The sequence below is a fragment of the Haemorhous mexicanus genome, chromosome 5 (genome assembly GCF_027477595.1).
Source record: "Haemorhous mexicanus isolate bHaeMex1 chromosome 5, bHaeMex1.pri, whole genome shotgun sequence".
In the NCBI taxonomy this organism is placed as follows: Eukaryota; Metazoa; Chordata; class Aves; order Passeriformes; family Fringillidae; genus Haemorhous; species Haemorhous mexicanus.
Window position 1 is genome coordinate 467,896 of NC_082345.1, and position 27,239 is coordinate 495,134.

The following is a 27,239-nucleotide window of genomic DNA, read 5'->3' on the forward strand; positions in this document are numbered from 1 at the left end:
TTAACATTTGAATTTTTTTTTTTTTGCACCATAGCGTAAAACACAATGTAGGATGGAAGATGAAAATAAGCACTGAAGATACTAATTTTTATTGCATTATTTATCAGCAAGGCTATAACATCAGAAGCATCACCTGTTACATTTTGAAATGGAAGCAGCTATACTGTCATGTATCTCCTTTATATGAAGTTATAGATGAATTTTGTCCCTACAGGGCAGTACAAATGTTCAGGTTATCCCACATTGCTAGGGAGAAGCAGAATTTCTCTGCCTAAACACTCATCTTCATATATGTTGTGCACTTGCCAGCTGAAAATGTCCTAGTAACTGTACAGGACTGGGTGCTTGATTTTCTAACTCCCAAATGCTGAGGTTTGCTTTCTCTGCTCTTTGCAGTGGACACTTTTGGTTCTGGAATGCAATGCTGAGTAGTTCTGGTTGGAAGGAATCTTTGGAGGTCTCTCCCAAACTTCTGCTGAGAAACTCACTGCTTGCTAAATTCAGAAACTGGCCGTTGTGAACATCAGAAACAGGTTTTTTTAAAAATGCTTTTCTAGCTCAAAACAGGCCTTCTGAGTTTTGTAAACTGCCTGAATTTTGACAGTGGGCATTCCAGTTTTTATATTCTGCATGATTCTTAATGAAATATAAAAACTTAATTGTTTTTACTCTTTACTTTTTAAAAGAGGTTGTGTTACCCTTCCTACGTAAAAATGCGCTCACAGATTGGATTTTTTTGCCCACCTTACAAATTCCTTATGTTTTCTCTTGTGGAGATTCAAGGAAGATCAATGTTTGCTTGCAGTATGGGAGAATTAGTTACCACTTCAGTAGTGCTGATTCAGGATTCTTGTATGCCATGACTGTCTGCCTCTTGTAAGTCTGGCAAAGAAGGCATCAGTAGGACAATACACAATTTCTCCTCTGCAGTGTAATGTTACAGTGCAGGAAAAACCTGCACTGTATCAGAATTTCTTACCATTCTGAAATAATATTTAGTATTGAGAATAAAGGCTGCCTGTTTTTATTGGCAAAAAGGCTTAATACCAATAGTGTTAATTTATACCATTATTTGGGTAGACCAGAATGGTATATGTGGGAAGAAATATGCTGAGGAATCATTCAAAGATCTAAAATCATGGAAATGTTAGGCTGGCAAACAGTGCTCCTGTCCTGGATGAAACCTGAGGAGAGGTAGAAAGAATTTGTTTTGCAAAGGGGATTAAATTTTTCATTAAGACACTCCATAACCTCCCCATGCAAATCCTGCAAGCAACTATCATCTCCAAATAAGTTGGATTAATTTGCTTTTTTTAATTCTCTGAAATATTTGGGCCTTCCTTGTATTTTGGTACTGTGGTTTTTTTTTTCTTTCTTTGTTTTTTTTTGTTTGGTTTTTGTTGTTTTTGTTGTATTTTGTTTTGTTTTCTCCTGGATTTACATGTCTTTGCACTTATCAACACTTGGCCTGACTTTGCTCCTGCAACACTATATAATTTGCAAAGATTTGTTCCTGCAGCTATGAAATGTGAATGGAATGGACCCAAGGCTTACAAAAAATTGTACTTTTGCCAGTGAAACAACCACCCACCTGCTTCTATGTTTACCAGCTTAGCTTTTGTCTTTTTTCCTTTGAATTTTCATCCTGACTTGCACTCAGTAGCTTTTCTTCAGGCAGTATTTTCTGGCTGATCGAATTTATTTGCTTGTGTTGATCTTGATATTCTTTTTATAACAAACTGTCATTTGGTTCAGAGTTCTGAACTTGTTGGAATATTTTTTAGTTTATTTAAGCAGACTGAGCCGGGGTTTAAAAGCATTGAAATAATTGAAAATGTTAGTGTCTGGGAAACAAAGTAAACTAACTTTATTTTGTATCCCAGCGCTGTTAACATTTTTCAAGTGAGGCGTTTATTGCTCAGCTGCTTCTGGCAAATCACCCACTTCAGCAGTTGAGAAAGCAGTTGCCTCATGAAGAGGAAGGACTGAATCCACAGAGAAGTGCTGATAGCTCCAAATGGAGAAGTGATGAGTGAGGAGAAGAATAAGAAAAGTTAGAGCTGCAGACAGGGCTGCATTGCTGATGTTTTGTGGAAAAACTGTAATTTGAGGTGTGCCTTGAAGGCAGTACCACAGTCAGGGGGAAGTGCCAGCAGGATTGGATGTCCTTGGGGGCTGGGTTGGCTTCTCCAGTCTGTTTCAGCTTCTGATGAAGCTTGATAATCTCAGTCCCCTGTTTCTGAAGGTTTGTGTGGTGTCTGTGTGGGGCAGAAACTGTACTGGGATTTTATGTGAGTGATATGCCATGTGTGCCTGATGTAATTCAGCTGTGCATGGTAGGGGGTGCTTAGTGGTGACTGAGATTGTGATTACAGGGAATCAATGTTGGTTTAGGCACAGCTTGGAGGAGTCCATGTGAAGGGAGATAACTTGTGCTGCAGCTTGTAACATTGGAAAGGAACAGTCCAAGAGAGTTCAGTTCCTGTCCCTCTGCCCCTCCCTCCCCAGCCCCCAGGCATTTCACATCAAAATCTTCTGGGGGAGGAATAGCAAATGAATTATTTGGTTTAGAATAAAGTTTTAGGCTCCTTTCCTATTAGCTTTTTTTTAAACTATTATTATTATTTAAAAATCTGTGGCTGTCTTCATCGATACCACAAAATTTGTAAAGCCAGTTCATCACTTTCGAAGTGCTAACAAGTTACCTGATGTTGACAGTTTTCAGGTAGAAGAATATTCTTCAGAAACAAGGTGAAAAATAAGTAACTCATTATTTTTTTCCCCTGGCATTAAAAAAAAAAACCCAAAACCAAACAAAAACCCAAACCAACCCCAAACCAAAACAGTCTGTCCCCTGTCGTCCCCCCCCACCCCCCCCCCCCCCCCCCGGCAGAAAAAAAAACCAAACACCACCAAACACCAAAAGCTTTCACATATTGTCATGCATTCCAATCAAAACCAGCCCTCAACCCAAGAGAAACCCCCACACTGTGAGGCTGAAGTGTGGATGGTTTGTAGGCCAGAAGAGCCCTGTGAAGGTTCCAGCAGCACCATCTGCTGTGAGCGCTGCTGCCCTGCACAGCACCCCAGGAGCTCAGCAGAGGCTGTAGCTCAGCCTCTGGCTGAACTTGGCAGAGCAGTGCTGCACAACTGCTTGCTTCTTGCTTTTTTGGTGTTTTTAACACCAAATGATCTCGCTCCTGATCATCTGACCCCCTAAATCCTGCAGACAGCGACTTTCACCTGCTGAGTGAAATGACCTGGAGGATGTGGCTCCAGAGCCTGGAGACCTCTGAATGAGGCTGGTCATGTGGGAATTTACCCAAGGCATTTTCCTGCAGTTGTACTTTGTCCTTTTATGAATAGCTACAGAGAGAAATAACTAGCCTTGTTCCAAAGAATTCAGTTCTTGACCTGCATACCTGTGGATGTGCCTGTGTAGACTATACTTTTCCAGAAAAAAGATCAACTTAGATTTGCAATACAAAGTTGAAGGTTTGTGAGCATTAAAGAGGCATGTTATTGAAGTCTGTTCCTTTCTGGAGATCTTAAAGTCAGTGTGGGGTTCAGCAGCAGAATCTGGGGAATTCCTACTCATTTATGCTGCAGTTTCACATCACTGTTGTGTTTTTATGGCACTGCAGTGCTGTTTCCTGTGTTTTCCTCCTGTGGATGTCGTAACTCAGTCTAGAAGGGAAAAGTCAGCCCTTCTGAGTCATAAGTACTTTCTACTTTGCCCCATGACACTTTTATTTCTCTCTTATTTGTTCTTGTTACATGTGGTTGCAATTTCATTCTCATTCTTCTGAACACTTGAAACAAGGGATTAGAGAGAAGGTTTTCATGGAGCACCTGCTTATTAGATGGAAGCAGATGCATCATATGCCCTTTCCAGGAGTCTAATAACATAATAACAGTGCTTTTAGGCTAAGCTCAAAGGTGCTTCATGTCTTGTTTGTACCAGGTGCTGCTCTCTGAGACTTGAGTAATTTAAGCTTATTTGTAGCTTTCTCACCTTGAGTCCACATTTCATTAAAGAGTTTCTTTTTTTCTAGAAAGCCTTGGACTCAAGCTAGATCTGATTGTGGGCAGTATAAATATAATTTCCAGAAATGTTTCTGAGTTTAGTTTTACCTTTGTATCAGCTCATGTGAAAGTATGTATTAAGCTGTGATAAGCACATATCACAGTAATTAACTTTTTGTGGATTAGAGGCGTGTCAGGATCTCACTGCTAGAGATTTTCCTGTGTTGCATTGTGTTCTTAACCTCTGTTGTGTCTGTATTTTTATTTTATTCCCAGAATTTTCTACTTTCATTGCATTCTGTAGAGTCTTCCGTCTTCTTCCACGTGGCCTTGATACTTTACTGATTGTCTTATCCACATCATCAGAGTCTGTTCTCTGCTTTTCATGCTCACCTGATGCTTTTGATCTAGAACTCCTGTATTGCTCTGCTTCATTTCAGGTTATGTTTTGGACAAGGCCTTTTAAGCTGATTCTTTAAATAGTAGAGGCATTCTGAATAAAAGAGTAAGGTGACTATTATGTTCTTTTACTGGTGGTGGCAAATGCTAGATGTTTTCTTATGATGGAATACGGAAATTGCCTACTTTGAATTATGCTATTAGAAAAGTTAGTGAACCCCTCTGCCTAAGAAGCAAGAGCTAAAGTACTCCTGGGTGTAAATAATTATTTGGAGCAGCATGTTACAAATAGATGCTAATCAGTAGAGTTCCTAAATTAACAGTTGAGGGAGTCCAATTTCCTTGTTGCAGATTTCTTTTTATTAGTGCTAATGAAACTTGTTTTTAGGGGATAATAGCCCTATGACAGAAAGTGTAATGTGCCCAGCAGTTTCTGTTCAAAAGCATAACAACTCAAATCCTTACTGTTTCTTTGCACCAGCACTATTAGCATATTGTTTTGTAGTATCACTATTTCTGATTACCTTAAAGCTGTGTCTTTTTCATTGTACTTTTTTTTTCTTTAAACTACATTTTGGAAGCTTTTATCTAAGTATGACAGACAAGAGACTTTTTGACTTGAACACGAATCACTTCTGCAAAGTGAACTTCATACTTTTAAAATGAATTAATTCTGGGTTTATGTTAAAAGGTATAAGAATCAGTACTTGTATGCTCCATCTTTAGGTGCTTTTGTCTTGCTCTTGGCTCCCCAGTAGAAGGAAGACACGTGCTCTTTGGAGAAAGTCCAGCAAAGGTTCATGAAGATTAGAGGGACCTGGAGAATCTTTCATATTTGGCCTGGAGAAAAGGAGACTTGCAGGGATCTTAGATGTATAATACCTGGGGAGGGGGAATTGAATATGCAATCAGACTCCTCTCAGAGCCCAGTGACAGACAAGGCAATGGGCACAAAATAGCATGTATGAAGTTTCATCTCAACAAAAGAAAATGCTTTTTTACCACAAGAGTGGTCAAACGCTGGAATGTGCTGCCAGACAAGGTATAAAGGTTACAAAGTCTCCAGAATTCCTGGAGATTGCCCTGGGCACAGTCCTGGGCAGCTGGCTCTGCCTGGCCCTGCTTGAGTGGGGAGGTTTAACTAGAGGATCCCAGGAGATCCCTTCCTCATCTGAACAGTTTTGTCACCGTACATGTATGACTGGGAAGGTTGTGAATGGGAACATTTGTAGTATAAGGGTGCAGTTTGTGATTGACAAGCATTTGAAAAGCATTGAAGTACTGCCTGTTCAAATCCATGAAGCACTACTCAGGCCCAGTATCTGTGGTGCTAAGTGGAGCAGTTTTCTTAGTTGTGCAGTGCTTAACATTGTAACAGTTACTGTGAACACTGTTCAGGATTCTTTGTTATTCATCTTGAGTTATTAAAGTCATAGCTAGTAGTAAGATGTGCCCATTAATTGTAAAGTCTTAATTTTGAGTCAGTCAAAGAGGCCTTGGAAGCAGCTTTATTTGAATTTATGGTTACCCTGTCTAGGTGGAAGTTATATAATTTGCTATACCTACTTGTTGAAGATTGAGTGTTTGTAACTGTTCAAGAGAATAGAGAACCTTTATATCTTCTGCATCTTTCCTCAGGAGCTTGGAAAATTCCTCTAATTTGTGATGACAGCTGAAGCTTCCCCACTTTATTCTGCATTGATGAATCTGTTGACCTCATCAAATTAGGGGTGTTGGGGAAAGCAAGGCATATGAGCTGAAACACATCTACTCTGAAAGTCTTGTCTTTTCCTAAACAGGGAGACTTGACCCAACTTCAGATTTTTTTTTCCCTTTAGTAATTAAAAAAATTTGCTCCTAATTCTCAATTTTTCTAAACCCCTGTCATAGTTTGAGAAAGTTTTCATCCTGTGTTCTGTGTGTTTTTCCTTGTAGTTTTAAGTTAATAAAGTTTTTTTTTTCTTTCAATCTTAAGTTAAACCCCGCTCTGCTCTCTCTGATCACATCTCACAGCAGATACAAAAAAAAAAGTATTCTCCTAGAAGCACTGGCATTGCGCCAGGCTCAAACCATGACAACCCCTGAGATCTGGAAATAATGTCACTTGTGTTTGAGTGATGCTACTTTTCAAATAAAGGCTATGTCTTGAAGTGGGGTGGGGAGTAGAAGTCAGACTTCCTGAATTTTGTTTTTCTGTTTTATAAAACAAACAAAAACCCCCCCTAAACACCTTCCTCCCCCCAGCCCATAACAAAACCCCACCCAAACTGTCCAAGGTTCTAAAGAATGATGATGCCTGTAGGTATGTTTCCTGTTGTTGGTGTGTGTTTTTTAGCAAAAGCAGTTTTTCATTAAATACCATGGCTTAGAATAGTGTCTGACACACAACAGATCACTGCATTTGTCAGTATTTTTGTTCTGGGCCTGACGTAGGGCTTGAGGCAGAAGTCCTATCAGAGGGTGCATGACTGGACATGAATAAATAAGGAAATCAAACTGTTGTCATTGAACACTTAGTAGTCTGATCCTGATAAATAGGTTTCTTTTCTTCAGCTGGCTTTCTGACCTCATTGCTATTAAGAATTAAAAAATGTTTGTTATTCAACTTGAAGTTGCGTTTTGCTGCTTACCTGTTTTACTGGGAGACTGTTTTGTGGGAGGTTGAATTAAGAGTTGGGTTTTGAGGGCACAGAGTGGGAGAAGAGACATGACTGTAAATACCAAAAAACCCACATTTATATTCAAGTGTTTTCTTCATCATACTCCTCTGTCTTTATGATTTTATTTCCTAGTGCTCAGTCTAGTAAGCATGTGTGTTTTGGGAGCTAAGGGGTAGCTCAGCATTCCCTTCCTTGTTGAGGCTGCAGAGTTGGGTTGCTCACTGCACTGTGTGTGTTTTGCAGCTGTTCACTGATGGGATCACCAATAACTGAGCATTCCCTCCTGCTCATGGAGGCTGCAGAGTTGGGCTGCTCAGTGTGTTGTGTGTGTTTTGCAGCTGTTCACTGATGGGATCACCAATAACTGAGCATTCCCTCCTGCTCATGGAGGCTGCAGAGTTGGGTTGCTCACTGCACTGTGTGTGTTTTGCAGCTGTTCACTGATGGGATCACCAATAACTGAGCATTCCCTCCTGCTCATGGAGGCTGCAGAGTTGGGCTGCTCACTGTGTTGTGTGTGTTTTGCAGCTGTTCACTGATGGGATCACCAATAACTGAGCATTCCCTCCTGCTCGTGGGGGCTGCAGAGTTGGGCTGCTCACTGTGTTGCTTGTTTTGCAGCTGTTCACTGATGGCATCACCAATAAGCTGATTGGCTGCTACGTGGGTGACACGAGGGACGATGTGGTGCTGGTCCGGATCTACGGGAACAAGACGGAGCTGCTGGTGGACAGGGACGAGGAGGTGAAGAGCTTCCGAGTGCTGCAGGCCCACGGCTGTGCCCCTCAGCTCTACTGCACCTTCAACAACGGCCTGTGCTACGAGTTCATGCAGGGAGAGGCCCTGGACCCAGAGCACGTCTGCAATCCTGACATCTTCAGGTAGACTTCCTGAACTCTTTAAAATCTCATTTCATTCTGTTTTTAGGAAGTTCTGCCTGACCTGAAGGACTTGGAGTTGAGTTTGAGCAGAAAATGTGTATTTCTGTGAGCCTGTGCTAAGCTGATGTTCACACTGCCTTAGTTCTGGTATTTGAGTGCTGAACAGTGATCCCTGATGCCTCCACAGAGCACTGTACTCATTAAAGGTCTGGTTATTGTGTTTGACACTGGCACATTGCCATTATGGAGGTCATTGAATGTGGTGGAATTGTAGGGGACTCGACTTGGTTAAAGTATTTCCAGCTATTTCCAAGACATTCCTTTTGTGAATAGATCCCAGAAAGTTCCACTGAGAAATGATTTTTTTAAACTGTTAGCAGTGAGCAGAAAGTGCTGATGTTGTAAGATTTTAGTTTTTCATGTGTGCACTGAAATGTATTTGCCTAAAAATAGCAGCTAATTTAAATCAATACTTGCAAAAATAAGCAAGAGTAGACAGTAAATGCGGGTGAAGTGGAACTGACCTCCAATCCTTCCCCCTTCCCTTCACACAGGTAGTGATCCTCATGAACTTTGAGTCTTGAAATGTGGCTGCCCTATGGCTCTGCTCCTCTTGTTTAAACCCTCTTTGAATTCCTGAGATGTATTTTTTAGAATTTTTCAGTTAAATATTACATTAATTTAATTTTAATTTTTTTTAGACTCATTGCTAGACAGCTTGCTAAAATCCATACTATTCATGCACACAATGGATGGATCCCTAAATCCAATTTGTGGCTGAAAATGGGGAAATACTTCTCTCTCATACCCACAGAATTTGCAGATGAGGAGGTAAATAAAAGGTGGGTATTTCATCATGTTCTTTCCCGACTTCACGTTCCTTCTGCTGGAATTTGTGTTTGTACAATATCATCAGACTTTGTGTTGCTCAGAAGCAGACTCCAGCTTAAAAATATTCTTCATGTGACTTTGAAATCATGGACACCCTTCTTGCTGCATTTTAATTTAAGAATGCTCTAGTAAAGTGGTTTTTCTTTTACAACATCAAGTTCTTAAAAAACGGAGAAAACATGAATAGGTAACTGAAAATGTAGAGGACAAAATGGCCATTGAAGTGTATACTGTGACCAGACTCAAACTTAGTGCAGATTTCCTCAGTGTGGATACATATGGTACCTAGTACTGTTGTGTATTCTTCTTGGAGGAAGTACCAGAATGTGAACAAAAAGTGAATGAAATTCATGCAGTTATTCTTCTAATCTTTGCACCTTTAAAATGTGTGGGAGTGTATTCCTGTTCTGCTCCTGATTGTTGGACTGCTGTTGTGTTTATAGTACAGACAATCTTCAGAAAATTGTTTTCTGGGGAGGACAGAGGAAAACACTTGTCATGATTTGACTGCTGTTGTGCCTTGGGGAAGAATGCCCTGATTTGGGAGAGGGTCTGTTGAACTATTGGCAGGAAGAATGTAGAGAAGAGTACTTCATTACAAATGCTTACCATGGAACACAGAGTTGTAAATGTTAACTCTGTTTCCTTATACCTGGAAAGGTTCTTAAGGGACATTCCAAGTCCTCAAGTTCTTCAGGAGGAGATGGCCTGGATGAAGGAGAGACTGTCCAATTTAGGATCACCAGTGGTGCTTTGCCACAACGACCTGTTGTGTAAGAATATTATTTACAACAAGAAAAGAGGTAGGTGTGAGTAGTGAGGGGCTTTGTCTGTGCTGTAATGACCTTGTGAATTTGTTAATCCCCAGCTTGCCTGTATGCCTGGGCTTCCAAGTATGTAACTGAATGCTAATTCTGTTCTGGTTGTATAAAGCTTTTAGGAAGAAAAGAAGATCATACAAGTATAGAAAATAACATGAAAATTGTCTCCTGCAACATTTTGTTCTGGTTTGTGATTGTGGGGAATACCCTTTCATAATGAAGTATCTTAATGATATTAATTACTACATTCAGTAGCTCCATTTGTTTTCTGCATGAGGTACACAGAGATCTTGAAAGATTTCTTTTGTAGATACATGCTTTGTTTAAACAGTTGTAGGCAGCACACAGCTTGGAAAAATGAATTACAGTTTTGTTTCTATTACTACACATTTAGCTCATAGTTCATGTAACTAAGATCTATTAAAGCTTCCATATTAACCCACAGCTGATTTGATTTTAGTGGTTTGGGGCTTGGTTACTAAGTGTATCAATCAGGAATTAAACAAGGCAAACTTGTGACACTAAAATGGCCACTGTGCAGTAAAAATACACAATTTTCCTCCCATTTCTAATACCTGAGCTCAGCTGAATGTGACTAATCAGATTACGAGGTTTTCTCTTGAAGTAAGGGTGACACATTCCTTCTAGTAGCTGCATATTTTTGTGCCAGTTGAGTAAGATTGTTGGTCTAAAAGTTATGTGCCTTAACTCCTAAAGAAAAAGAAGAACAGAACCAAGCTGGTGCTGGTTCTAGTATGAAAACTGGCTCTATGTGCTAACACATTTCTGCATCATGTGTGAATTCTGCATCATGTCTGCATCACCCTGTGAACTGAGGAAATAAACTCTTTTGGTGATTTGTGTCTGAGTTTCCCTCTGAGTCAAACCCCCTTTGAAGGGAATTGCTTTAAGTTAGATATTCCTGTGTGTGTATATGCACCCTAACAATGCTGGTAACATAGATTTATACTGTGAATTCAGTACCAAGCTTGGGAGGTTTTACTGAGTTGCAATGATGGACTATAGCTCTGCTTAAAAAGAGAAAGGGGGGGAAAGCATGAAAGGTGTGCCTAAGACCAGACTTGTGGTCTTACACACTTGGAGTTTGATACTGTAGTACCAAAACTAAATTTCTTTTTACCATGTGTTTTTTTTTTTTTTAGTGCTGAAATTACCTTGGCTTTTAGCATTCCAGAGCAGACCCACTGAGATAAAAGTAATTTAGTAATTTCTGTAGTCACTTTTCATAGCAGAAGTGTGCAAGAAAAAGGAAAAGATCTGAGGAATTCCTTTAAAAACTTCCCTGTTGTGGTGGATATGCTTGAAGCTCCTAATTGGAAAAACAAATGCTGAGTGCTTTTCTTTTTGTAAGCAGAATGGGGGAAAAACAATGCCAGCAGTGCATCCCTTGTGAGCAATCCTGCAGTACCAAGTGTGTGAGTGTTTAGGGTTTGGAGACTGGGTGGGGAGAGGGAGGTTTGGGAAGTACTTAGGCTTCAAGCAAGCTGTAAACAGCTGGGGGAGACACTTGGAAATGTGAAGTAAATATATGATTAAACTTATGTTTGAACACTGTACATGTACTGTGTTGTAAAACCTGTGCAATCTGGGTACAGCAGGGACCATTTTCATAGTAACCAATCCTCAGTGCCATCTGTAGAAAGGATGGTTGTCATTTGGAAGCTGGTTTTTATAGCACACTTTTTACAGAGCATCAGCAGGAAGCTCAGCTTTAACTGTAAAGTAACATGTGTAACTGGACTTGTGTTTAGCAGAGCAAAAGCTTTTCTTGGAATAAAGGAAAATTTTGCAAGAGCACAAAACGTAATCTTTTAAAAGATGAGCACCACTAGGCATGGCATCAAATTGTCTGAATCTAGTTAACATTTTTGGTGGATGCAATACTCTGACTAAATTCACTCTTCTATGTAGAAAAGCCTCTGTGTGCCCAAAAGGCCCTGGTGACCCTAAACTGAAAACAAGAGAAAATGGGTTTTTTAGATTAACTACCTTATTTTTTCTCTATTCCTCACTAAAATTTGTGCAAAACTGGTAGTATTGTCAGGCTTTTCAGAAGCTGACACAAAGAAAACAGAACTTATTTGTTTTAGTAATACTGTATTTATAATTTTGTTTTTGAATGCTTAATTTGCACGTTTACTGTTTGGAGGGATGTGTTTAAGCTACAGACAATCAGGATGTATGAGGACTCGTGTCCAATGCAGTGTGAATAATTTGGCTTGTTCCTGAGCTTTGCCTTAGACTTGTCCTCTGCACTAAATTCACATAAAGTTTTCAGAGTTGAAAGAAAAAATCATAGTCATGCCACATACTGCTTCTAAGAAAAATCAGTCTCCTGTCCTTATTTATAAGTCTGGAAGAGCATGTTGAGTGTTAACTTCATTTCATGGAGTCTCACTCATCTGACTTGAATTTGTTCCTGCTGTGGCTGAGAGAACTCTGCCTCTTGCTGTTTTGTTAATGTCCATTCTCAGTCACTCAGGATATGGAAATCTGCAAGTGGTACTTTACATAACTTATAATTATCACTGTCACCTACCCTTTGAAGGATATAGTTCAGTACTTCATGTTGCTTTTTATTGCAGTTTTGACATCAAGAATATTCAAAATATGCTTGAAGCTTTCTCCCACTTATTTATAGACTTTGTGTTCTGATGCTCCTAAATTTGGTTGTTTTTTTGGTTTTTTTTCCCCAGTGTGGCCTGGGAACTTCCAAAAATACCTGATATTTTAAGAGTATTCAAATACTTGCTATTCAACAAGATCCAGCATCAGACTGATTTTCTGTTTCCATGTGTGCTCTTTTTGCATATATGAAAATCAGCTGGCAGGGAGTTGTGTGTAGGTAGATGGATAGTTTTGTTCTGTTTATTCCCTCTGCCTAGCCAATGTTTTCTGTGATCCTTGGTAGGAGTGTGTGGGTGCTCAGTGCTTCTGAAGATGGAGGCGTTTTTGAGGCTTCTGGTTTTGATCTAAAAACCTGTTTGGTTTGCAGAGCTCTTTTGGGTATTGATAGCTAAAATTATCCTTTGGGTGGGTGGGCTGTTTGTGAATTTCCAGGTGTGTTCCTAGCACAGATCCTTGTCTTTGAAGCTGTTTTCCAGGGGCTCAGTGAGCAGGATGGGACACAGCTCAGGGTACATCCCTCAGCTCTGGTAGCTACAGCCAAGACTTGGCAGGGAAATGCTTTCCCTGTGAACCATTGAAAAGGAACAGCAGCTGGGAAGAGAGGTGTCCTACCTGTCAGATCCCTGAGGAGATCCAGCAGATGCTTTGTTGATTGCTACTTGCTCTATGTAAAAGTGCATTTCTGGGGTATGGAATACAGTGAATTCTGGACCTTCCTCTGGGTTTTGTGGGGTGTGTTGCATGTTGTCTGCCCTAGGAGATGCCTGGAAAAAAGAAATGTGTTTCAGCTTGAAATATTCCCCACTCTGGACATGCCTATTTCTGTCAATAGCTGTAGCTTCTCCAGAGAGCTCGTTTTCCAATTTTCTCATGTCAATAAAGCACAGATACCCTTAGACCAGCATCTCTTGCTCTCAGGAGTATTGATGGGATATACAATTTGTATATCTTCTGGAAATCTTGAAACAACAGCTACCTGCTGAGCTGGTAGGGTAAGCCAGAGCTTTTAGAAGTGGCTTGCTCATATGAATTGCAGTAAATCTTAAAATACACTGATTATTTAAACAGTGACTGCAGACTTTCTTCTGCTTTTCCTAAAGCAGGGTAGATGTGTGTGTGTGTGTATGTCCTTATATGTATAAGTACATCTATGTTGCACATTTTTGAAGCAGTAAACATCAAAGTTTTTGCTTTCAGTTCCACAGAACTGTGTGCATTTATTTTGAGCAGTTGTGCAAAAATTAATTTAAAAGGTTGAGTTGCACAGTAGTATGAGTCTGAAATGGATCAGTATAAATACAAAGCTTCTTTGCTTTGAATTTTTGTCTTATCAATTGGGAGTTTGCCAAGTTTTCTCCATCTGCTACCCAAGGGCTGGGTATGTCCTTGTTCCTGCTTTGTGAGGACAGTGCCTGGTAGCAGTCCCACCCATATCTTGTTAGCTTCAATTTCTGCTCTATGTAAGATTCTTTATATCTGGAAGTAAGTTGTTTAAATGTAATTAAAAGTTCATGATGCCACCTAGGGATGTTCTAGGTGAAATCTGCTAATGAAAAATTTAAAGTATTTATGTCCATATTTTACTAGCAGACTTTCACCTGCTGTGTTTGGATTTTAGGTAAGGAAGGAAGGAAAAAAACCTCTCAATACAAGTGATATTAAATGTCTTGGGGGCAGAAGGGGGTCAGGAGATCACTTGTGTAGCAGAACATTAGCCAGGGTTGGGATTTTAACTGGCCTTAGAGGCGTGTGCTGTGAAAAGCAGCACAGGGGAGCCAGTGACAAGAGCAAGGCTGGGAATCTGCCAGTCAGGCAGAGCACAAGTTCAGCAGTGACAGTAAGATCTTGCCTGCAGCTGCTGTAGGATTTGCTGCTTTGAAGTTCTAGAGAACTTCCTTTTTTTCCACTGCCAGCAGAGTTTCCTGGCAGGAGTGTGCCAGTTTGCAGGGCTGTTGGTTTGGTAGAACCTAAAAGATTTAACATCATGACCTTGGTAAGCAAGCCTCACTTTCAGTGGAGGTAAGGGTGAACTCAGACTTGGAAGATTTGTGGCTAAGTGATTATATTTGTGTTGTAAAGTTTTATTTCCATTTTCAGTGCTTAGACAAAAAGATTTGTCCATGTGGAAAACATAATTGTGGTAGGAGTTCAAGAGTGGCAAAGATGAGCTGCATAGTAAAGAACACTTCTAACCAACTTCTGTGCTAACTTGGTTAGGACATTGGTGAAACTATTTTACTTGAGGTGTACAATTTTCCTAAATCTTAAGGAGGCAGTGTAAAATCCTTAGTCTAGGAAATACATACATAATGTACTTGATTTCAACATTGTTCCTGATTTTCTTTTCAGCCTACAGTTTTAAGTCATGTTAAAAGATTTTTCATTATAATAGAATGAGTGCTTTGTTAATTAAATACAGGTAGTGATAAAAAAAAGAGTAGAGGGAGAAGGGTGCAGTGGTGAAAATTACTTTTTTCAGTGTAGCAGTGACAAATGGGAGGTTTTACTTTTAAATGTTCTAGTGCAAACAGATCTTACGTTAACCCATTGCTTAATTTCCTGGGTTTTGGTATTTTTGCTGATTTCCCTTAAAATACAAGAGCTCTAGTTTTACCTGATCAATCTTATTTACATTTTGAGTGTTCTGTGTGCTGTAGACACTCTTGAGCACCTTCAATGCATTTTCCCCAGCTTCAGTGCAGGTTAGCATAATTTGGAAACATTTAGGGCTGTGTTTTGCTGCTTGATCAGCCCTTGTTTACACAGTGCTGCTTAGTTTGGTAGCTTTGGTGATCTTAGTCTGATGGTTTCTTGAGGCTAGTTGAATCCAGCCTAAAAAAAGCAACAGTTTAGAGTAATTTGCTTTGTAAGAGTGGTAGAGGAAACAGGAAGTATCAGCATGTTGCAATGTGTTAGTCCACTGGGGCTGTACATTTGTGTGATAAATAAACAGGACTGTCATTTTTTAGTCAGGGAGAAAATGATCTGCTGTTTCTACATAAAGTTTAAAGAAAGAATGTGCTGCTGTACTTCTCTTCTTGAGAGTAAGGGAGGCCCTCATGTGGTAGAATTTAAAATTGAAATTCTCCTACTCAGACTTGAAGCAGAGAGAATTGTAAGCTCTAAATTCAAGAGCTTTGCTGAATGAATATTTACCCTTAAATATCTCCTATTGTGTAAGTCACAGCTTTACCCTGAAATGTCTGAGTGTACACAACCAGGTACAAATGGGTTTGTGGTTTGTTTACTCCCAAAATCTTCAAAGGACACCAAAGGATCAGGGCTGGTGCTTGATTTGATGTGGACTCTAATGTTGCTGCTGTTGTCTCTCACACAGGTGATGTGCAGTTCATAGACTATGAGTACTCTGGGTACAACTACCTGGCTTATGACATTGGAAATCACTTCAATGAATTTGCAGGTAAGATTTGGGTTTCTGAGGGGAGAGTTGTCTGGTTTTACTAAAAACCCCAACAAACTCCTTCTTGTTTTGGTTTGTGTATCTGGTTACATGCTTACAGCTGTCAGCTCAGGATGTGCTGCTGTCTCATTTTGCAGACCAGTTGTGCCCTTCCTTTGCAGGTCTTCTAACCCAGAGCTGGAAACATCATGTCCTAAGTTCTGATAGTTAGATAACTAGTTCAGAACACACAGCTTTCACCCTGTCCTCCTGTGAGGTGGCACAGCCCACTGTGGTGGAATCCTGTGGAAGTCACTCTGGAGGTGCACGTTGGCAATATCCTGTGGGATTCCCCAGTGCCAAAAGGCAGGGTTCTGTGTTTGGTGGTGGTTTTGAATATGTGCACCAAGTACTTGGCCTGTCCTAAAACAAGAGGTAAAGGCTAAGACTGTGTCATAGGGAAAAGGGGGGATTTTAGGAATATGGTGGTTTTAGATTAATTTACTAACTAGTTCAAATTTTTTACAGCAAGTGCCCATTCCCCTTACTCCACAAGGGAGACATGACCTCAAGTGTATGCTGTACTATTTCAGAGCATGGCCAGCAGGGAAAACCTACATAATGATCAGAGCAGATGGAAAGCACACTGTGGTGATTTGAAGAGCCTTAATCTACTAGTTGCTTTAAAAAAAATGTTCAGTTTAGATAACTTGAAGAAAAAAGAAGAAATCAGAGTGTGTGCTTGGTAATTTGAGTTCTGTAGTTGGTAATTTAAACATTTGGAAAACAAGTTAGATTAATGAGAATTCCTGAATTCACTGGGAGTGATAATGGAAGTGAACTGTGATCCAGGCTTGGGGCTCCCTATAGCCTGTGACTAAGCACCTCCAGTACAGGAAGAAAAACAGGATAAAAATGAGTTCTGGGCTCCTAATTCTACCAGTGCCCTGTGGAGGAGAGAGGCAGACTCACAGGAAGTTTTCTTCAGACCTGGGCTCAGTGATAACTGGGTATGTGTCTGGATTTGGCTTGGGATGTTGTGGCATACAAGTCTCTTTTCCTACAAAATATGTCATATTTGATCTATTTGTGAGGGGTTTTGTTTCATAAAGCAGATACTTTTTCTCAAAGCCCAAGGTGCTGAATCCCAGCATAGAAGCAGACTCTATCTGGCTGAAAACATAAATCTGTCGTGTAGAACATTCTGATTTGTATGTGGGATATTGTTGGCAGCATGTAATTTAAGGTGAGGGTAAAGTAAAAATGTGGTCACTTGTTCACATCAGTCTGTGCCTGGTGCTGGGGTGGGAAGGGGCACTGGACTACTGGTAAGTAGTAATGGACTGCTGGTGGTAGTACTAAAGGGTTTCTCATGGTCTTTTTGTGCAACACAAGGTTCTGATAGTTCTTGTCTTTTTCCTAGGAGTAAATGAAGTAGACTACAGCCTTTATCCCAACAGAAAATTACAGGAGCAATGGCTGAGATCTTACCTTGAGGCCTACAAAGAATATAAAGGATTTGGCACAGAAGTCAGTGAAAAAGAAGTTGAAGTTCTTTATGTCCAAGTCAATCAGTTTGCACTGGTGAGTAACAAACACTTGATTAGAATATTTTAAATGATGCAGAGAAACCTGATACTCTTTGAACAAATGTACTTGCTGTTTTCTTGAATTTGAATGTAGTGGCATGTAAAGAAAACTTCCATGAGAAATAAAACTTTGCTGTTCTATGGAAACTTGCTTCTCTGTTGCCTGTTAAATATTCTCTGTAGAATATTCCTAGTGAAGGAGGCATTGCACATTCAGAAAATGAGGAGCTGAGCTTTGAGTGAGGATTTCTGTTGGCTGTTTGTTGGCCTGGCAAGTTCAAGTTGGCCACAGCTTATGGTGGGTCTTTGTTGAATTTTTGCTTGTAGTGGTAAGAAGACAGAAGAACAAGGTAGTGCTTCATGAAGACATATAAGCTTTAAAAGCCTTTTTAAAAAGAAGATTATAACATTCTGTTAAACTAGAATAGATGGATTTAATTTATTTTGTCTTTTGCAGATAAGTAGGTCACTCTAGAGTCTCTTGCTGATCTTGTTTTGCCTCAATGATGCGACAGGAGATGTTACAGCCAAAGTGCTTGTATGCTTTTTCTTCTGAAGAATAATATTCATAGGAGGAGTAAGGCTCAAGTAGCCACCTTAGCCTTATTTCAGTCCTCTTTCCTACTGATTCAAGCACACCTCTGTTACTGAAATCCCCTGAGTTTTCTGGCAAAAGCTGCTGGCTGCAGTGAGGAAGTAGAGTTCACAGGAAGCTGATTATTAAACAAGCTTTAAAACGAACAGCTTGTGTGCTGCTATTCTTTTGAGATGTTAGTTGTTACTGTCCAGTTCAGCTGGCCCATTCATTTAGGGTACTTAGAGCAGCAGTTCTGCAGGCTGGTGGTCTGTTTGAAAATAAATAGCACTCTGGTCAGTTTCTAACAGCGGCCATAGCAATGTGTAAGAGGATGAGTTGTGTTTAGAGAGCAGGTCAGGATTTGTCTGTAGAATACCTGTGGTGCACAGACACCCTGGGACTCTTGTGTCAGTTCACGTGGGCAGCTTTGGCAAGGGGAAACTTGACAGGAAGTTCATGGATGTTGATTAGAGTGATGAACTGCAGCTCTGGCCAGGTTATCTGAACCACAGGTACAGGATCCACATGGGCACAGATCAGCTGCTGTTTTGAGGTGTTTTTGGTGTGTCCATGGATGTCTACTAAATTCCTGGTCAAGTGCTCCATGTAAGCTTCAGGAAGCCATTTAGGTGATTAGTATGAGCAGTCCTCTACTGGAGTTCAGAGTTTGTTCAGAAGTGTCTTCCACAGGACTCTGTCACGCTTATGGCCATCACATGTTCATTTTGAGGTGTATTACATGGCCATCACATGTTCATTTTGAGGTGTATTACCATCTCATTAATGTGATCCACACTTTCAATCTGAAAGTGAGCAGAGGCCTCCAGGCTACTTCTCTGGACTCCTAATGGAAGTAAGTCTGGAACAGATGAGAAGTATGTGTAAATGCTGATGCAATAGAGCTTTTTCTAAAGTGTTACATCTCTCTTTGTCCAAGCCAGCAGTGAAAGTGAGTGTAATTATGCAGGTCTGAGGGTGTAATTGAAAATTCAAAAGGAATTTCCTGTTTGTACTGGAGTTCAATACATGTGGAGTAATAGAAATTTCCAGCAGTAGAGGTGGTGGTTACATTTCTGTGCATTTTCTTAGCATGGTGTATATAGTCATACAACAATCTACTTAATAGGGGACGTAGTTATAAATGGAACATTGTTTCTCTTGACAAGCAGCAATCTGTTGCTGCTTTCAACATGGGGAGGGAGTTAGACTCCAATGGATTTCCTTGTCTGCTTGTGGGTAATTTATTCTGTAATACCACTTATAAATCTCTTTGGTAAAGAGAGATCAAATGACTTTACAAAAAGATTGGTGTTTGAGTGTTCTCTTATAGATGAAGTTTTGTCTCTGTGAGAATATGTTTACATGTTAGATTTAAGATAAGGTTAATTTTTTGGTGCTAATTTTTTTTTTCTTTCAGGCTTCACACTTCTTTTGGGGATTGTGGGCTCTAATTCAAGCCAAATATTCCACCATTGATTTTGATTTTCTAGGGTAAGTGTGTTTGCTGTGTACAATCATGGAATACTAGAGGGTGGATGGGACTTGTGGGGCCATTTAGTCCAACACCCCAGCTATCAGAAGCTGAGATCTGAGCAACCCACCTGACCTCTGTGATCATACAATAAAACTCTTCATTTGTAAGGGAGAACAAGGCACTAAAAGCTGTCAGTGTTTTTTGTTGCTGAGAGTTCTCTAAATTATGTGCCCCTGGGCTAAAACATGTTTACAAGGCAAGGAACATAATGTTTTTAGGAATCAAGTGTTTTTTGCTCGGGAGACAAAGGCATAAAAGGCAAGGTGGTCAGTAAGGTGTGCTGTCTGTCAGGTGCAAGACCTACATTTCCAACAGTGAGAGTCAAGGACATAGCACAAAAGAGCTCGATTACTTATTGCATGGAATATTGATCCTGGAAGTTGCTGTTCTTGTTTTAAAGAGTCTTTGTACCACCAAAGAATGGTAAGTTCTGTTTCAGGTAGATATCTGTGCCTTTGGCCGTTTTAAAATGGTCTTTCACGGCAACAAGCAGAGGAATTAATTTCTCCGCTGAGGACCGAGCAAGGTGATGGAGTTCATCGTTTTCCCTGGCAGAAGGTCCCTCGGAGGGTTTTTGCACCCAGCCGGTTGCCTGGGCTCTGTGATGTTCTGGTGGGTGAGGCCGGTTGGCTGCAGTGCCCGCAGTGCCCGCTAGAGGGCGCGAGAACACCAGCGGACCCCCAGCCTTGCCCGCTTCGGCCCTTGAGTAGGGACCGGAGGGATCCATCCCGGCACGGCTCCTGCTGGGCAGTGCTTCCAGAGCAGTCAAACGCTGCACCTCCACCCTGGATAACCCTGCCGCTGCATCCCTTCTGCAACCTGCGACTGCGGCGTGCTAGAGAAGAAGGTCCATAATAACATCTCTCTGTTCCTACTTTCTTCCTTTGGCAGCTGCTGAGGGTCAGTTTTGGAAACAGAGAGGGGTCATTGGAATTTTGACTAGTCCTACTTAGTATGGCTGTTGTCATGTGAAGTGTTAGCTATTCCTAACTGGAATGTCTCTTTCCCTTTGACCAGGTATGCAATTGTTCGGTTTAACCAGTATTTCAAAATGAAACTGGAGGTCATGGTGTTAACTCTTCCTGAGTAATGAAGAGGAGGACCCTTACCAAGTGGATAGACAACTCCTGAATCTTTTCTGAGAACAGATACTGGAAAAAAAGCTAAACATTTGTTGAAGTGCTGTAATGCTCACTTGGTGGTTCTTGCTTTATAAATAATGCCTCTAGACAGTCCTTCAATGTTAAATTTATTATGAAGAACATACGTACTGCTGTTGATATAAAACGGATTAGAAACTTGCTAAATCTATAAAAAGTTGTAGAAATGGCAATTTAATCCTTCTTTGTAATTTAACATATGTTGTATGTGAATTATTTATTATACGTTTAACATGATTCCGTTGCTGCTTTCATCAGTTTGTGTTAAAGTTGGGTGCAGACAGTGAAGTTGTTCCAAAGGATTCGTTTAACAACTTATTTTATTGAAGTTGCATTCACTTATTCTGAAGAAGACATGTCAGAGACAATTGTTCTTTTAGAGGCCTATGAGCAAAAGGAGTGACAGTAGACTTGTGAGATCTCTAGTGTGGTACAGCTAGGGAGAAGGGTTCGGATGATCTTTATTCCCCCCCTTTTTTTTAAAACGTAGCTTTCCATAGGATGGTACTTTTCTTTTGCACAAGAATCAAGCAGCTTGTTGAAAGGATAAATAACATTTTGATTTTTTTTGGCTTGGATTGGGCTGTAGAAATTCTGTTGAAGTTCTGTGACCACAAGGTTCTCTAAGGAGTTTGTACCAGCCGCTGGTGTTGGGCGGACAGCCTGCCATCCCCAGCTTCCTGGGAAAGCTGCTTGTTTGTTATGTGTTCTCTTAGAATCAAAGCACCACTACTCCAAATCTCTCTTCCTTTTTGCAACTTGGTTCAGGATTTGACCTCTGCTGTCTGTATCTGCTGTGCTCTGGTGGCAGAGTGTACTGTTGGACCCGAGATAGGAGCAGAGCTCCTGTGGCACTGGGAGCAGGACAGCGGTTCCCAGCTCCCGTATCGATGACAGCTTTCTGCTTTGTCCCCTTCTAACCTCGAACTCTTAAGTCTTAAATGCCTGGCCCTGTAGTTGTGGTTCTGGTATGTCTGGTGGTTCTTTTTTTTTTTTCTGTCAGCAAATTGCTTTTCAAAGCCTCCAGTGTGAAGGACGTTATGGGAAAGTGTATGACTTTGGCAGTGAGGCTTTGATCATCTCACACATTTTATTTCTTAAAGCTATTATACCAAGAATGGTCTGGATTACAAAATGTTAACTGAACAGAAAATGTTTACCTACCTAATGGAACAATGCATAAGTTTGTGTGGAAGAGAGGCTTTAATGTGAAAGGGAGGGTGGGGCTGGGGGGGCAGGAGATGGGAAGGAACCCACAGCAGAAAGCTCAAGCCCAGCAGTGTGGTTTGGGGCTAGGCAGACTCTGATGATACTCTGAAAAACTTTGCACTTTGGTCACATAAGTGCCCACGTGTACAAAGTCTGTGTGTGTGCACGAGCACATGCAAACACAAACTTGGGTGGGGAGTCTGTTGTACAGACTCCAGCAAAGATATTTATTCAAAATTGCTTTATGGCACATGGCAGTGTGTGTATGTGTGTACAGCATGTACACACGTACATACACATGTGCTTTACAAGAGCTTGGAGTGATTCAGGACAAAGCAAACTCATGTGAATGAAAAATCTTCACCAATAAAGACCATTTCCAATGGTATTGTTTTACAAAAGCACCGTTTAGGATTTTTTTCATCTTGTTTATATTGATCTATGAATGTTTGCATTTTATTTTTATTCAGTCAAAATCTTAAAAATCTTTATACAAATGGGAGAGCTGGGAGTTTTTTTGTAACTTGAAATGAGGTAACCGTTTTCATTAGCTGGAGGCTACTATACTGGATAAACTCTCTTTGATTTGAAACAAATAGCTTAAATAGACATTTATCATTTACTTTGTAGCAGTTATCAAGGATGTTGCTAGAGCTCATGAAGGCACTGAAGTCGTCCTTAATCTTCTGTACTTTCTCCCTATGGACTTTACTGACATTTGATGAATAATACCCTGCTGTCTTGTATTTCCTTTGAGTTCAGCAAGATGTCCTTGGAACTAAGATTGCTAAAGATTTTTGAACTCTTTGTTGCTATTTTCTTCCAAGCAATGGCTTTATTTCTGACAGTGTTGCTTTGTATTTATGAAATATTTTGAAAGAAGGCTGTGAAGTTCATTTGGTCTTGGGAAATCCAACAGCTGACAGATCCTAAGTTTCCTAATGGCTGGCAAAACACATTCCCTTTTCAGGTACCAGTACGACTTAGGTTTGGAGTTCCTGTAATTTTTGTCAGTAGTACTGTGTTTGTACAGCTCAAGTAGCAATAACTGCAGGAGTGGAAGTTTGCTTCCGCAGAACCAAAGCTTTTCCTGAGTGCAGCTCAGTCTCATCCTTGTGGAGTGAATCCTGTGAAAGCACTTTGAAGCAGGTAGCAAACAGTCCCAGCTTTTCCTGAGCCACTTTGAAGGAGCACAAGGACTGTCACAGGTCACAGTGGAGGACTTTGCAGTACTGGTCAAGGCTTTAAGTTTGCACGTTGGAATTCACTTCAGCACTGCTCTGCATCAGCTTTCTCTCAAGAGAAGTGCAGGTTAAATCCATTTGTGATCAGCTCTGAGGAAATACTGTAAAGCATCTCCCAAAATGCAATGCCAGCTGCCTTGAGCCTTGTTCTGCATCCCTTTGAGCCAGTAGCACTCTGATATCCTCCTTTCCTGAGGAATATCTACAGGTGCATTCAGTTGGAGGTAGTACTTTGCATTGCAGGTGGTAAGGTAGCCTGAAACTGTGAATACAGGACATTCTGAATGTAAGTTAGGTACTAGAAAACATGTACTTGTTTCACTTAATTTATCTTGGTCTCTGTATTAGCAACATGAAGATACTGGAAGGAGGACAAAAAATGACTGAGCTCTAGAAACATCCTGTCGTAGTTTTGACTGTGACTTGCCAAGAAGATACTCTGTTGCCTTTGTTAAGCTAAGGGCATGAATGCCAAAATTAATAATTCTTGCTGTAGTTAAAGCTATATTGTAAATATAAAGAGGATCATTAATCTGGGCATTCTTGCAGAAATAGCATCAAGTCAATAGACTGTAGTGGCCTGGTTGCTTTTGTAAAGCAGAATAGTGTGATTTTTTTTTTTCCTTCTCATTTCTGCAGTCAGATCTGGCTAATCCAGACCTAATTTCTTAGGTCACTCAAGCACTAAAGCTTTCTGAATGGTCACTAGTCTCCTGTCACATAATTTTAAATACCTTCATTGACACGTGTTGATTTGCTTTTGAAAAGGACGTGAAATTTGCATTAACCAGGTCTGACTGTACATGTATATACAACAGTGTAAATAACCATTTGTAAATTAGTGTGAATTGTACTCTATCTTGCATTTATGGACTTGTGTATTGCATTGTATTCTCTCCTATTTTGTAGAAATCTTGTTGTAAAGAAGAACTCTAACTCTGTGTGTGGACTTCTTTTGTTAAATTGATTTATAAGGCAGCCCAATACTTTCACGTTCAGGTATCCATTGATAGCCTTGGACACCCAGTGTCTTTCCCCCCCTTAGCTTTTTTGAAATCTTGCTCTTGGGAATGATTCTGGGAATGAAGAGATCTATACAGTACTTAGATTAAGAGAAAATCTGTTCTAATAATAGGGCAAACCATGTGTCAGAGGTGTCTGCAGCACCAGTGGGATAGGGAAAGCTGTTGAAATTGTTTCTTTAAACTTCCAAACATCTCCTATACCTTCTTGAAGGCTCTTGACTTCCAAACTAAGGGTGTTGGATTGAAGCACTCCTGAAGTGGGTGCTCCCATGGGGACTGGTTGAGGTAGCTGTGAGTCCCTCAAATGCTTTTGGTGGATGTAGCCTTCTAATAGGATTAGTTGCTAACTTGGAAGTGCTTATCCTGAATGCCCAAATCACTCAGAGTTCTGTGAATTAATTTACCTCAACATTAGAGCTATAGAGTATTTAACACTTAGAGCTGAGATCTTTTCCCTGTGTGTTCCTTCCCCCTCCTCCTTGTGCCCACAATCCTACTTTTAGCATAAACGTGAGTCTAAAATCTTCCTTTCCATACTTGGCTTATCACTATTTCCTTTTGGACTAAAATTACATTCTGCTTTGTCAGTGCATGACTTCTCATCAGGTTTTTTTTTTTTTTTTTTTTTTTGTGTAAGAAGTCCCTTTCTGAGGAGGCCTTTAACCTTGGAAACACAGACATAACAAAGGTTCGTTTTTTCCCTGACTGTGTTTCATCACTGTTGCCTTTCATTGTCTGTTAGGAACTCCATGGTGTCCTTCAAGCTCTTAGTTTCTTCTTCTCACTGGTGTGTTAAATACCTCAGCTGGAAAATCCTGGTTTGCAAATCTTGCTCTCCATCTGACAAATTGACCTTGATGCAGTTTGTACAACCTCTCAGCCTTACCTGTGGTGACACTTGAGGTTACAAAGGTCCTGGGAAGTGACTTTATCCAAGAAGTGCTAGTCAAGAGGAGGGATGGGCTTGAGAAATGTAAGTCAAAGGAAATCAGTTGGAATCTCAAGTTTTTGCTGTAGCAAGGTATTGAATATGCTTGTTTACTCTCATGGTTTAAGAACAAGAGCAAATTATAAAGGGTCAAGTTTGTTTCAGAATGAAGCTCAGATTTTTTTTAAAGCCTTTGGCAGGTAACAGAAGCTTTCAAATACTCTTTTGTTACTCATACCAAAAGAAATCTTAAAATTGGGTGACTTTTTGATGAAAGAAAGCTTTGTTTCAAACTGCAGTGACGCTGTGATCTCTTGTTTGGGGCAGTGCCTGTTCTAGTTAGCAGAGCAGGTTGAACATGTCTCACGTGTCTGTTTCAGGTGCTTGTGTGTTCCTTGTTTTCATGGTTTTTTGTTATTTGTTGTGTGTTAAGATTGCTAAGCTGCTGCACTTGGCAACTATCTACTGTCATCTTCCCACCCAGCAGGTTGTAATCATGGTAGTGGAGCAGAAAGCATTTTTTCACACCTTAAGGGAATGCAAGGCTGATGTGGAGCAGTCTTGCAGATGATTTTCCCTCCCTCTTTATGACTGTGAGTGGCAAACTGATTGTTTTCAATAGCTGTGAAAGATAGGAAAAACCAAGCCCTTTGAGCTTGTGCAGGGTAGGTGTCTGTTAACCAGACACAGGATCCTTAGGAGAGGGGCTCTCAACACTGAGAAATCACTCCACTCCAGATGGATGTGTTGGATTAAACCAGACTTTGTGGCTTAGAGACCTTCAGTGGGAAGGAAAATGTGTGAAATGTTTGCACAGGCCCCTTGTAAGGAGGTGCTCCATCCAAGTGAAGTGCTGAGACAGTGGATAAGGCATTGTTTGATTTTAAAATGTTTTTCTTTTTAAGTGACTTTTACAGGTCTGATCTGTAGAGATTATGGAATTAGGAAACCAGTCAACCTGTGGAGAGAGGGAAGAGACTGTTCAAAAAATCATTTATAAAAAGAAAGCACCTTTGTAGCTGATTAGTTTGCAGTACATTGTGGTTTGGGCTTTTCTGTGTATTTATAGTGTGGATGGTGCTCTGCACAGAATTCTCTCATAAAGGGTTTTATTACTATTGGGAAATGTCAGAAAACTGACTGGCATGGCCCTGAAGACCACTGGGACCTTAGATGGCCAGACTTGACCAGATGACCAAATGTTTGGTTCAAGGTTTCACACTCTGTTGCTGCAGCCTTCTGAAGTTGGCAAGCTGCTGTCACAGTTCCCTGTGCTGTGGAATTTAGTTCATGGACTTCCCCAGTGTCTTTGGGTTGGTGTTTGTAGAGAGGGGACACAGAGGGAAACTTCATGGAAATCAAAAGGAAAAGAAAACAAATTACTTGAAATCTAGCAAGCCAACTTTGATGCTAAATGCTGACATAACTTCAGGTGCTACACCAGCCTATTTTTGTGGCATTGCAATTGTTTTTCCTCTATTAAGTGGTTTTGGGTCTTTTCCCCACATAGAGACCCATACAAAATGCAAAATGAAAGAGACCCTGGAAGAGAAACGTAAAAAATATCATATAAAATGGATAAAGTACAGCATGAACTGGAGAAAAAGTATGTGTTTCTAAATTTTTGGTAGTAGTAATTCCTAAGTGTTATGAGAAAATAAGTGTCCAGCCTTCAGTGTGTGAAGGAGTTCTTTTATTTTGTAGCAAGTTTCCATGTACCATTTTGTATCACAGTGTGGTAGTTAATGCTGCTGTTTGTGCACAAGTGCTTTGGATGGTCTCAGCACGGAGGATGTACCCAATCTTTGAGGTGTGGCTTCAAGTTAGAGCCCTTGGTTCTGAGCCTCTTCTCTAAAACCCTCTGAACACTTGCAGACACAGGGCCACAGCATATGAGGAATATGTTCCTTTTGTGTCATTTTCTTTGTTACTGCTGATTTTTCAGTGTTCTTTTAAACACAAGTCCACTCGTGTCCTGTGAGTAAACTGAGCTCAATTTATGAAAGAGCCTTTGTCATCCTCTAGCACTGTCATCCCCCCAAAGAGTCCCCATGCCTCTTGTGTGTTGTGGTGTTTAGGTGCATCATCTATTCATTGGAGTGAATTGTATTTCTTTTGAGCTAAATGTGATTGAAACTATTCTAAGGCCTTCTACCACTGATTAAATGAAGAAATGTACCTTTCAAAGAGATTTATATTGTGTAAATAATTTCAAAGTGCAACAATAAAGTTGGTTTCTAATGGCA

The 27,239-nt window shown here is 40.4% G+C and overlaps 1 protein-coding gene across 1 annotated transcript in view; it reads left to right on the plus strand.

The window, feature by feature from the left end:
- The window catches only part of ETNK1 (ethanolamine kinase 1), a 29,666-nt gene extending 2,427 nt beyond the window's left edge, over positions 1 to 27,239 (plus strand). Inside the window, exons 2-8 of the mRNA XM_059847990.1 lie at positions 7,707 to 7,966; positions 8,668 to 8,808; positions 9,518 to 9,660; positions 15,665 to 15,748; positions 17,151 to 17,311; positions 19,311 to 19,384; positions 20,445 to 27,239. Coding sequence (XP_059703973.1) covers positions 7,707 to 7,966; positions 8,668 to 8,808; positions 9,518 to 9,660; positions 15,665 to 15,748; positions 17,151 to 17,311; positions 19,311 to 19,384; positions 20,445 to 20,517 — 936 coding nt within the window. The 3' untranslated portion in view covers positions 20,518 to 27,239. The remainder of the gene's footprint in view (positions 1 to 7,706; positions 7,967 to 8,667; positions 8,809 to 9,517; positions 9,661 to 15,664; positions 15,749 to 17,150; positions 17,312 to 19,310; positions 19,385 to 20,444) is intronic.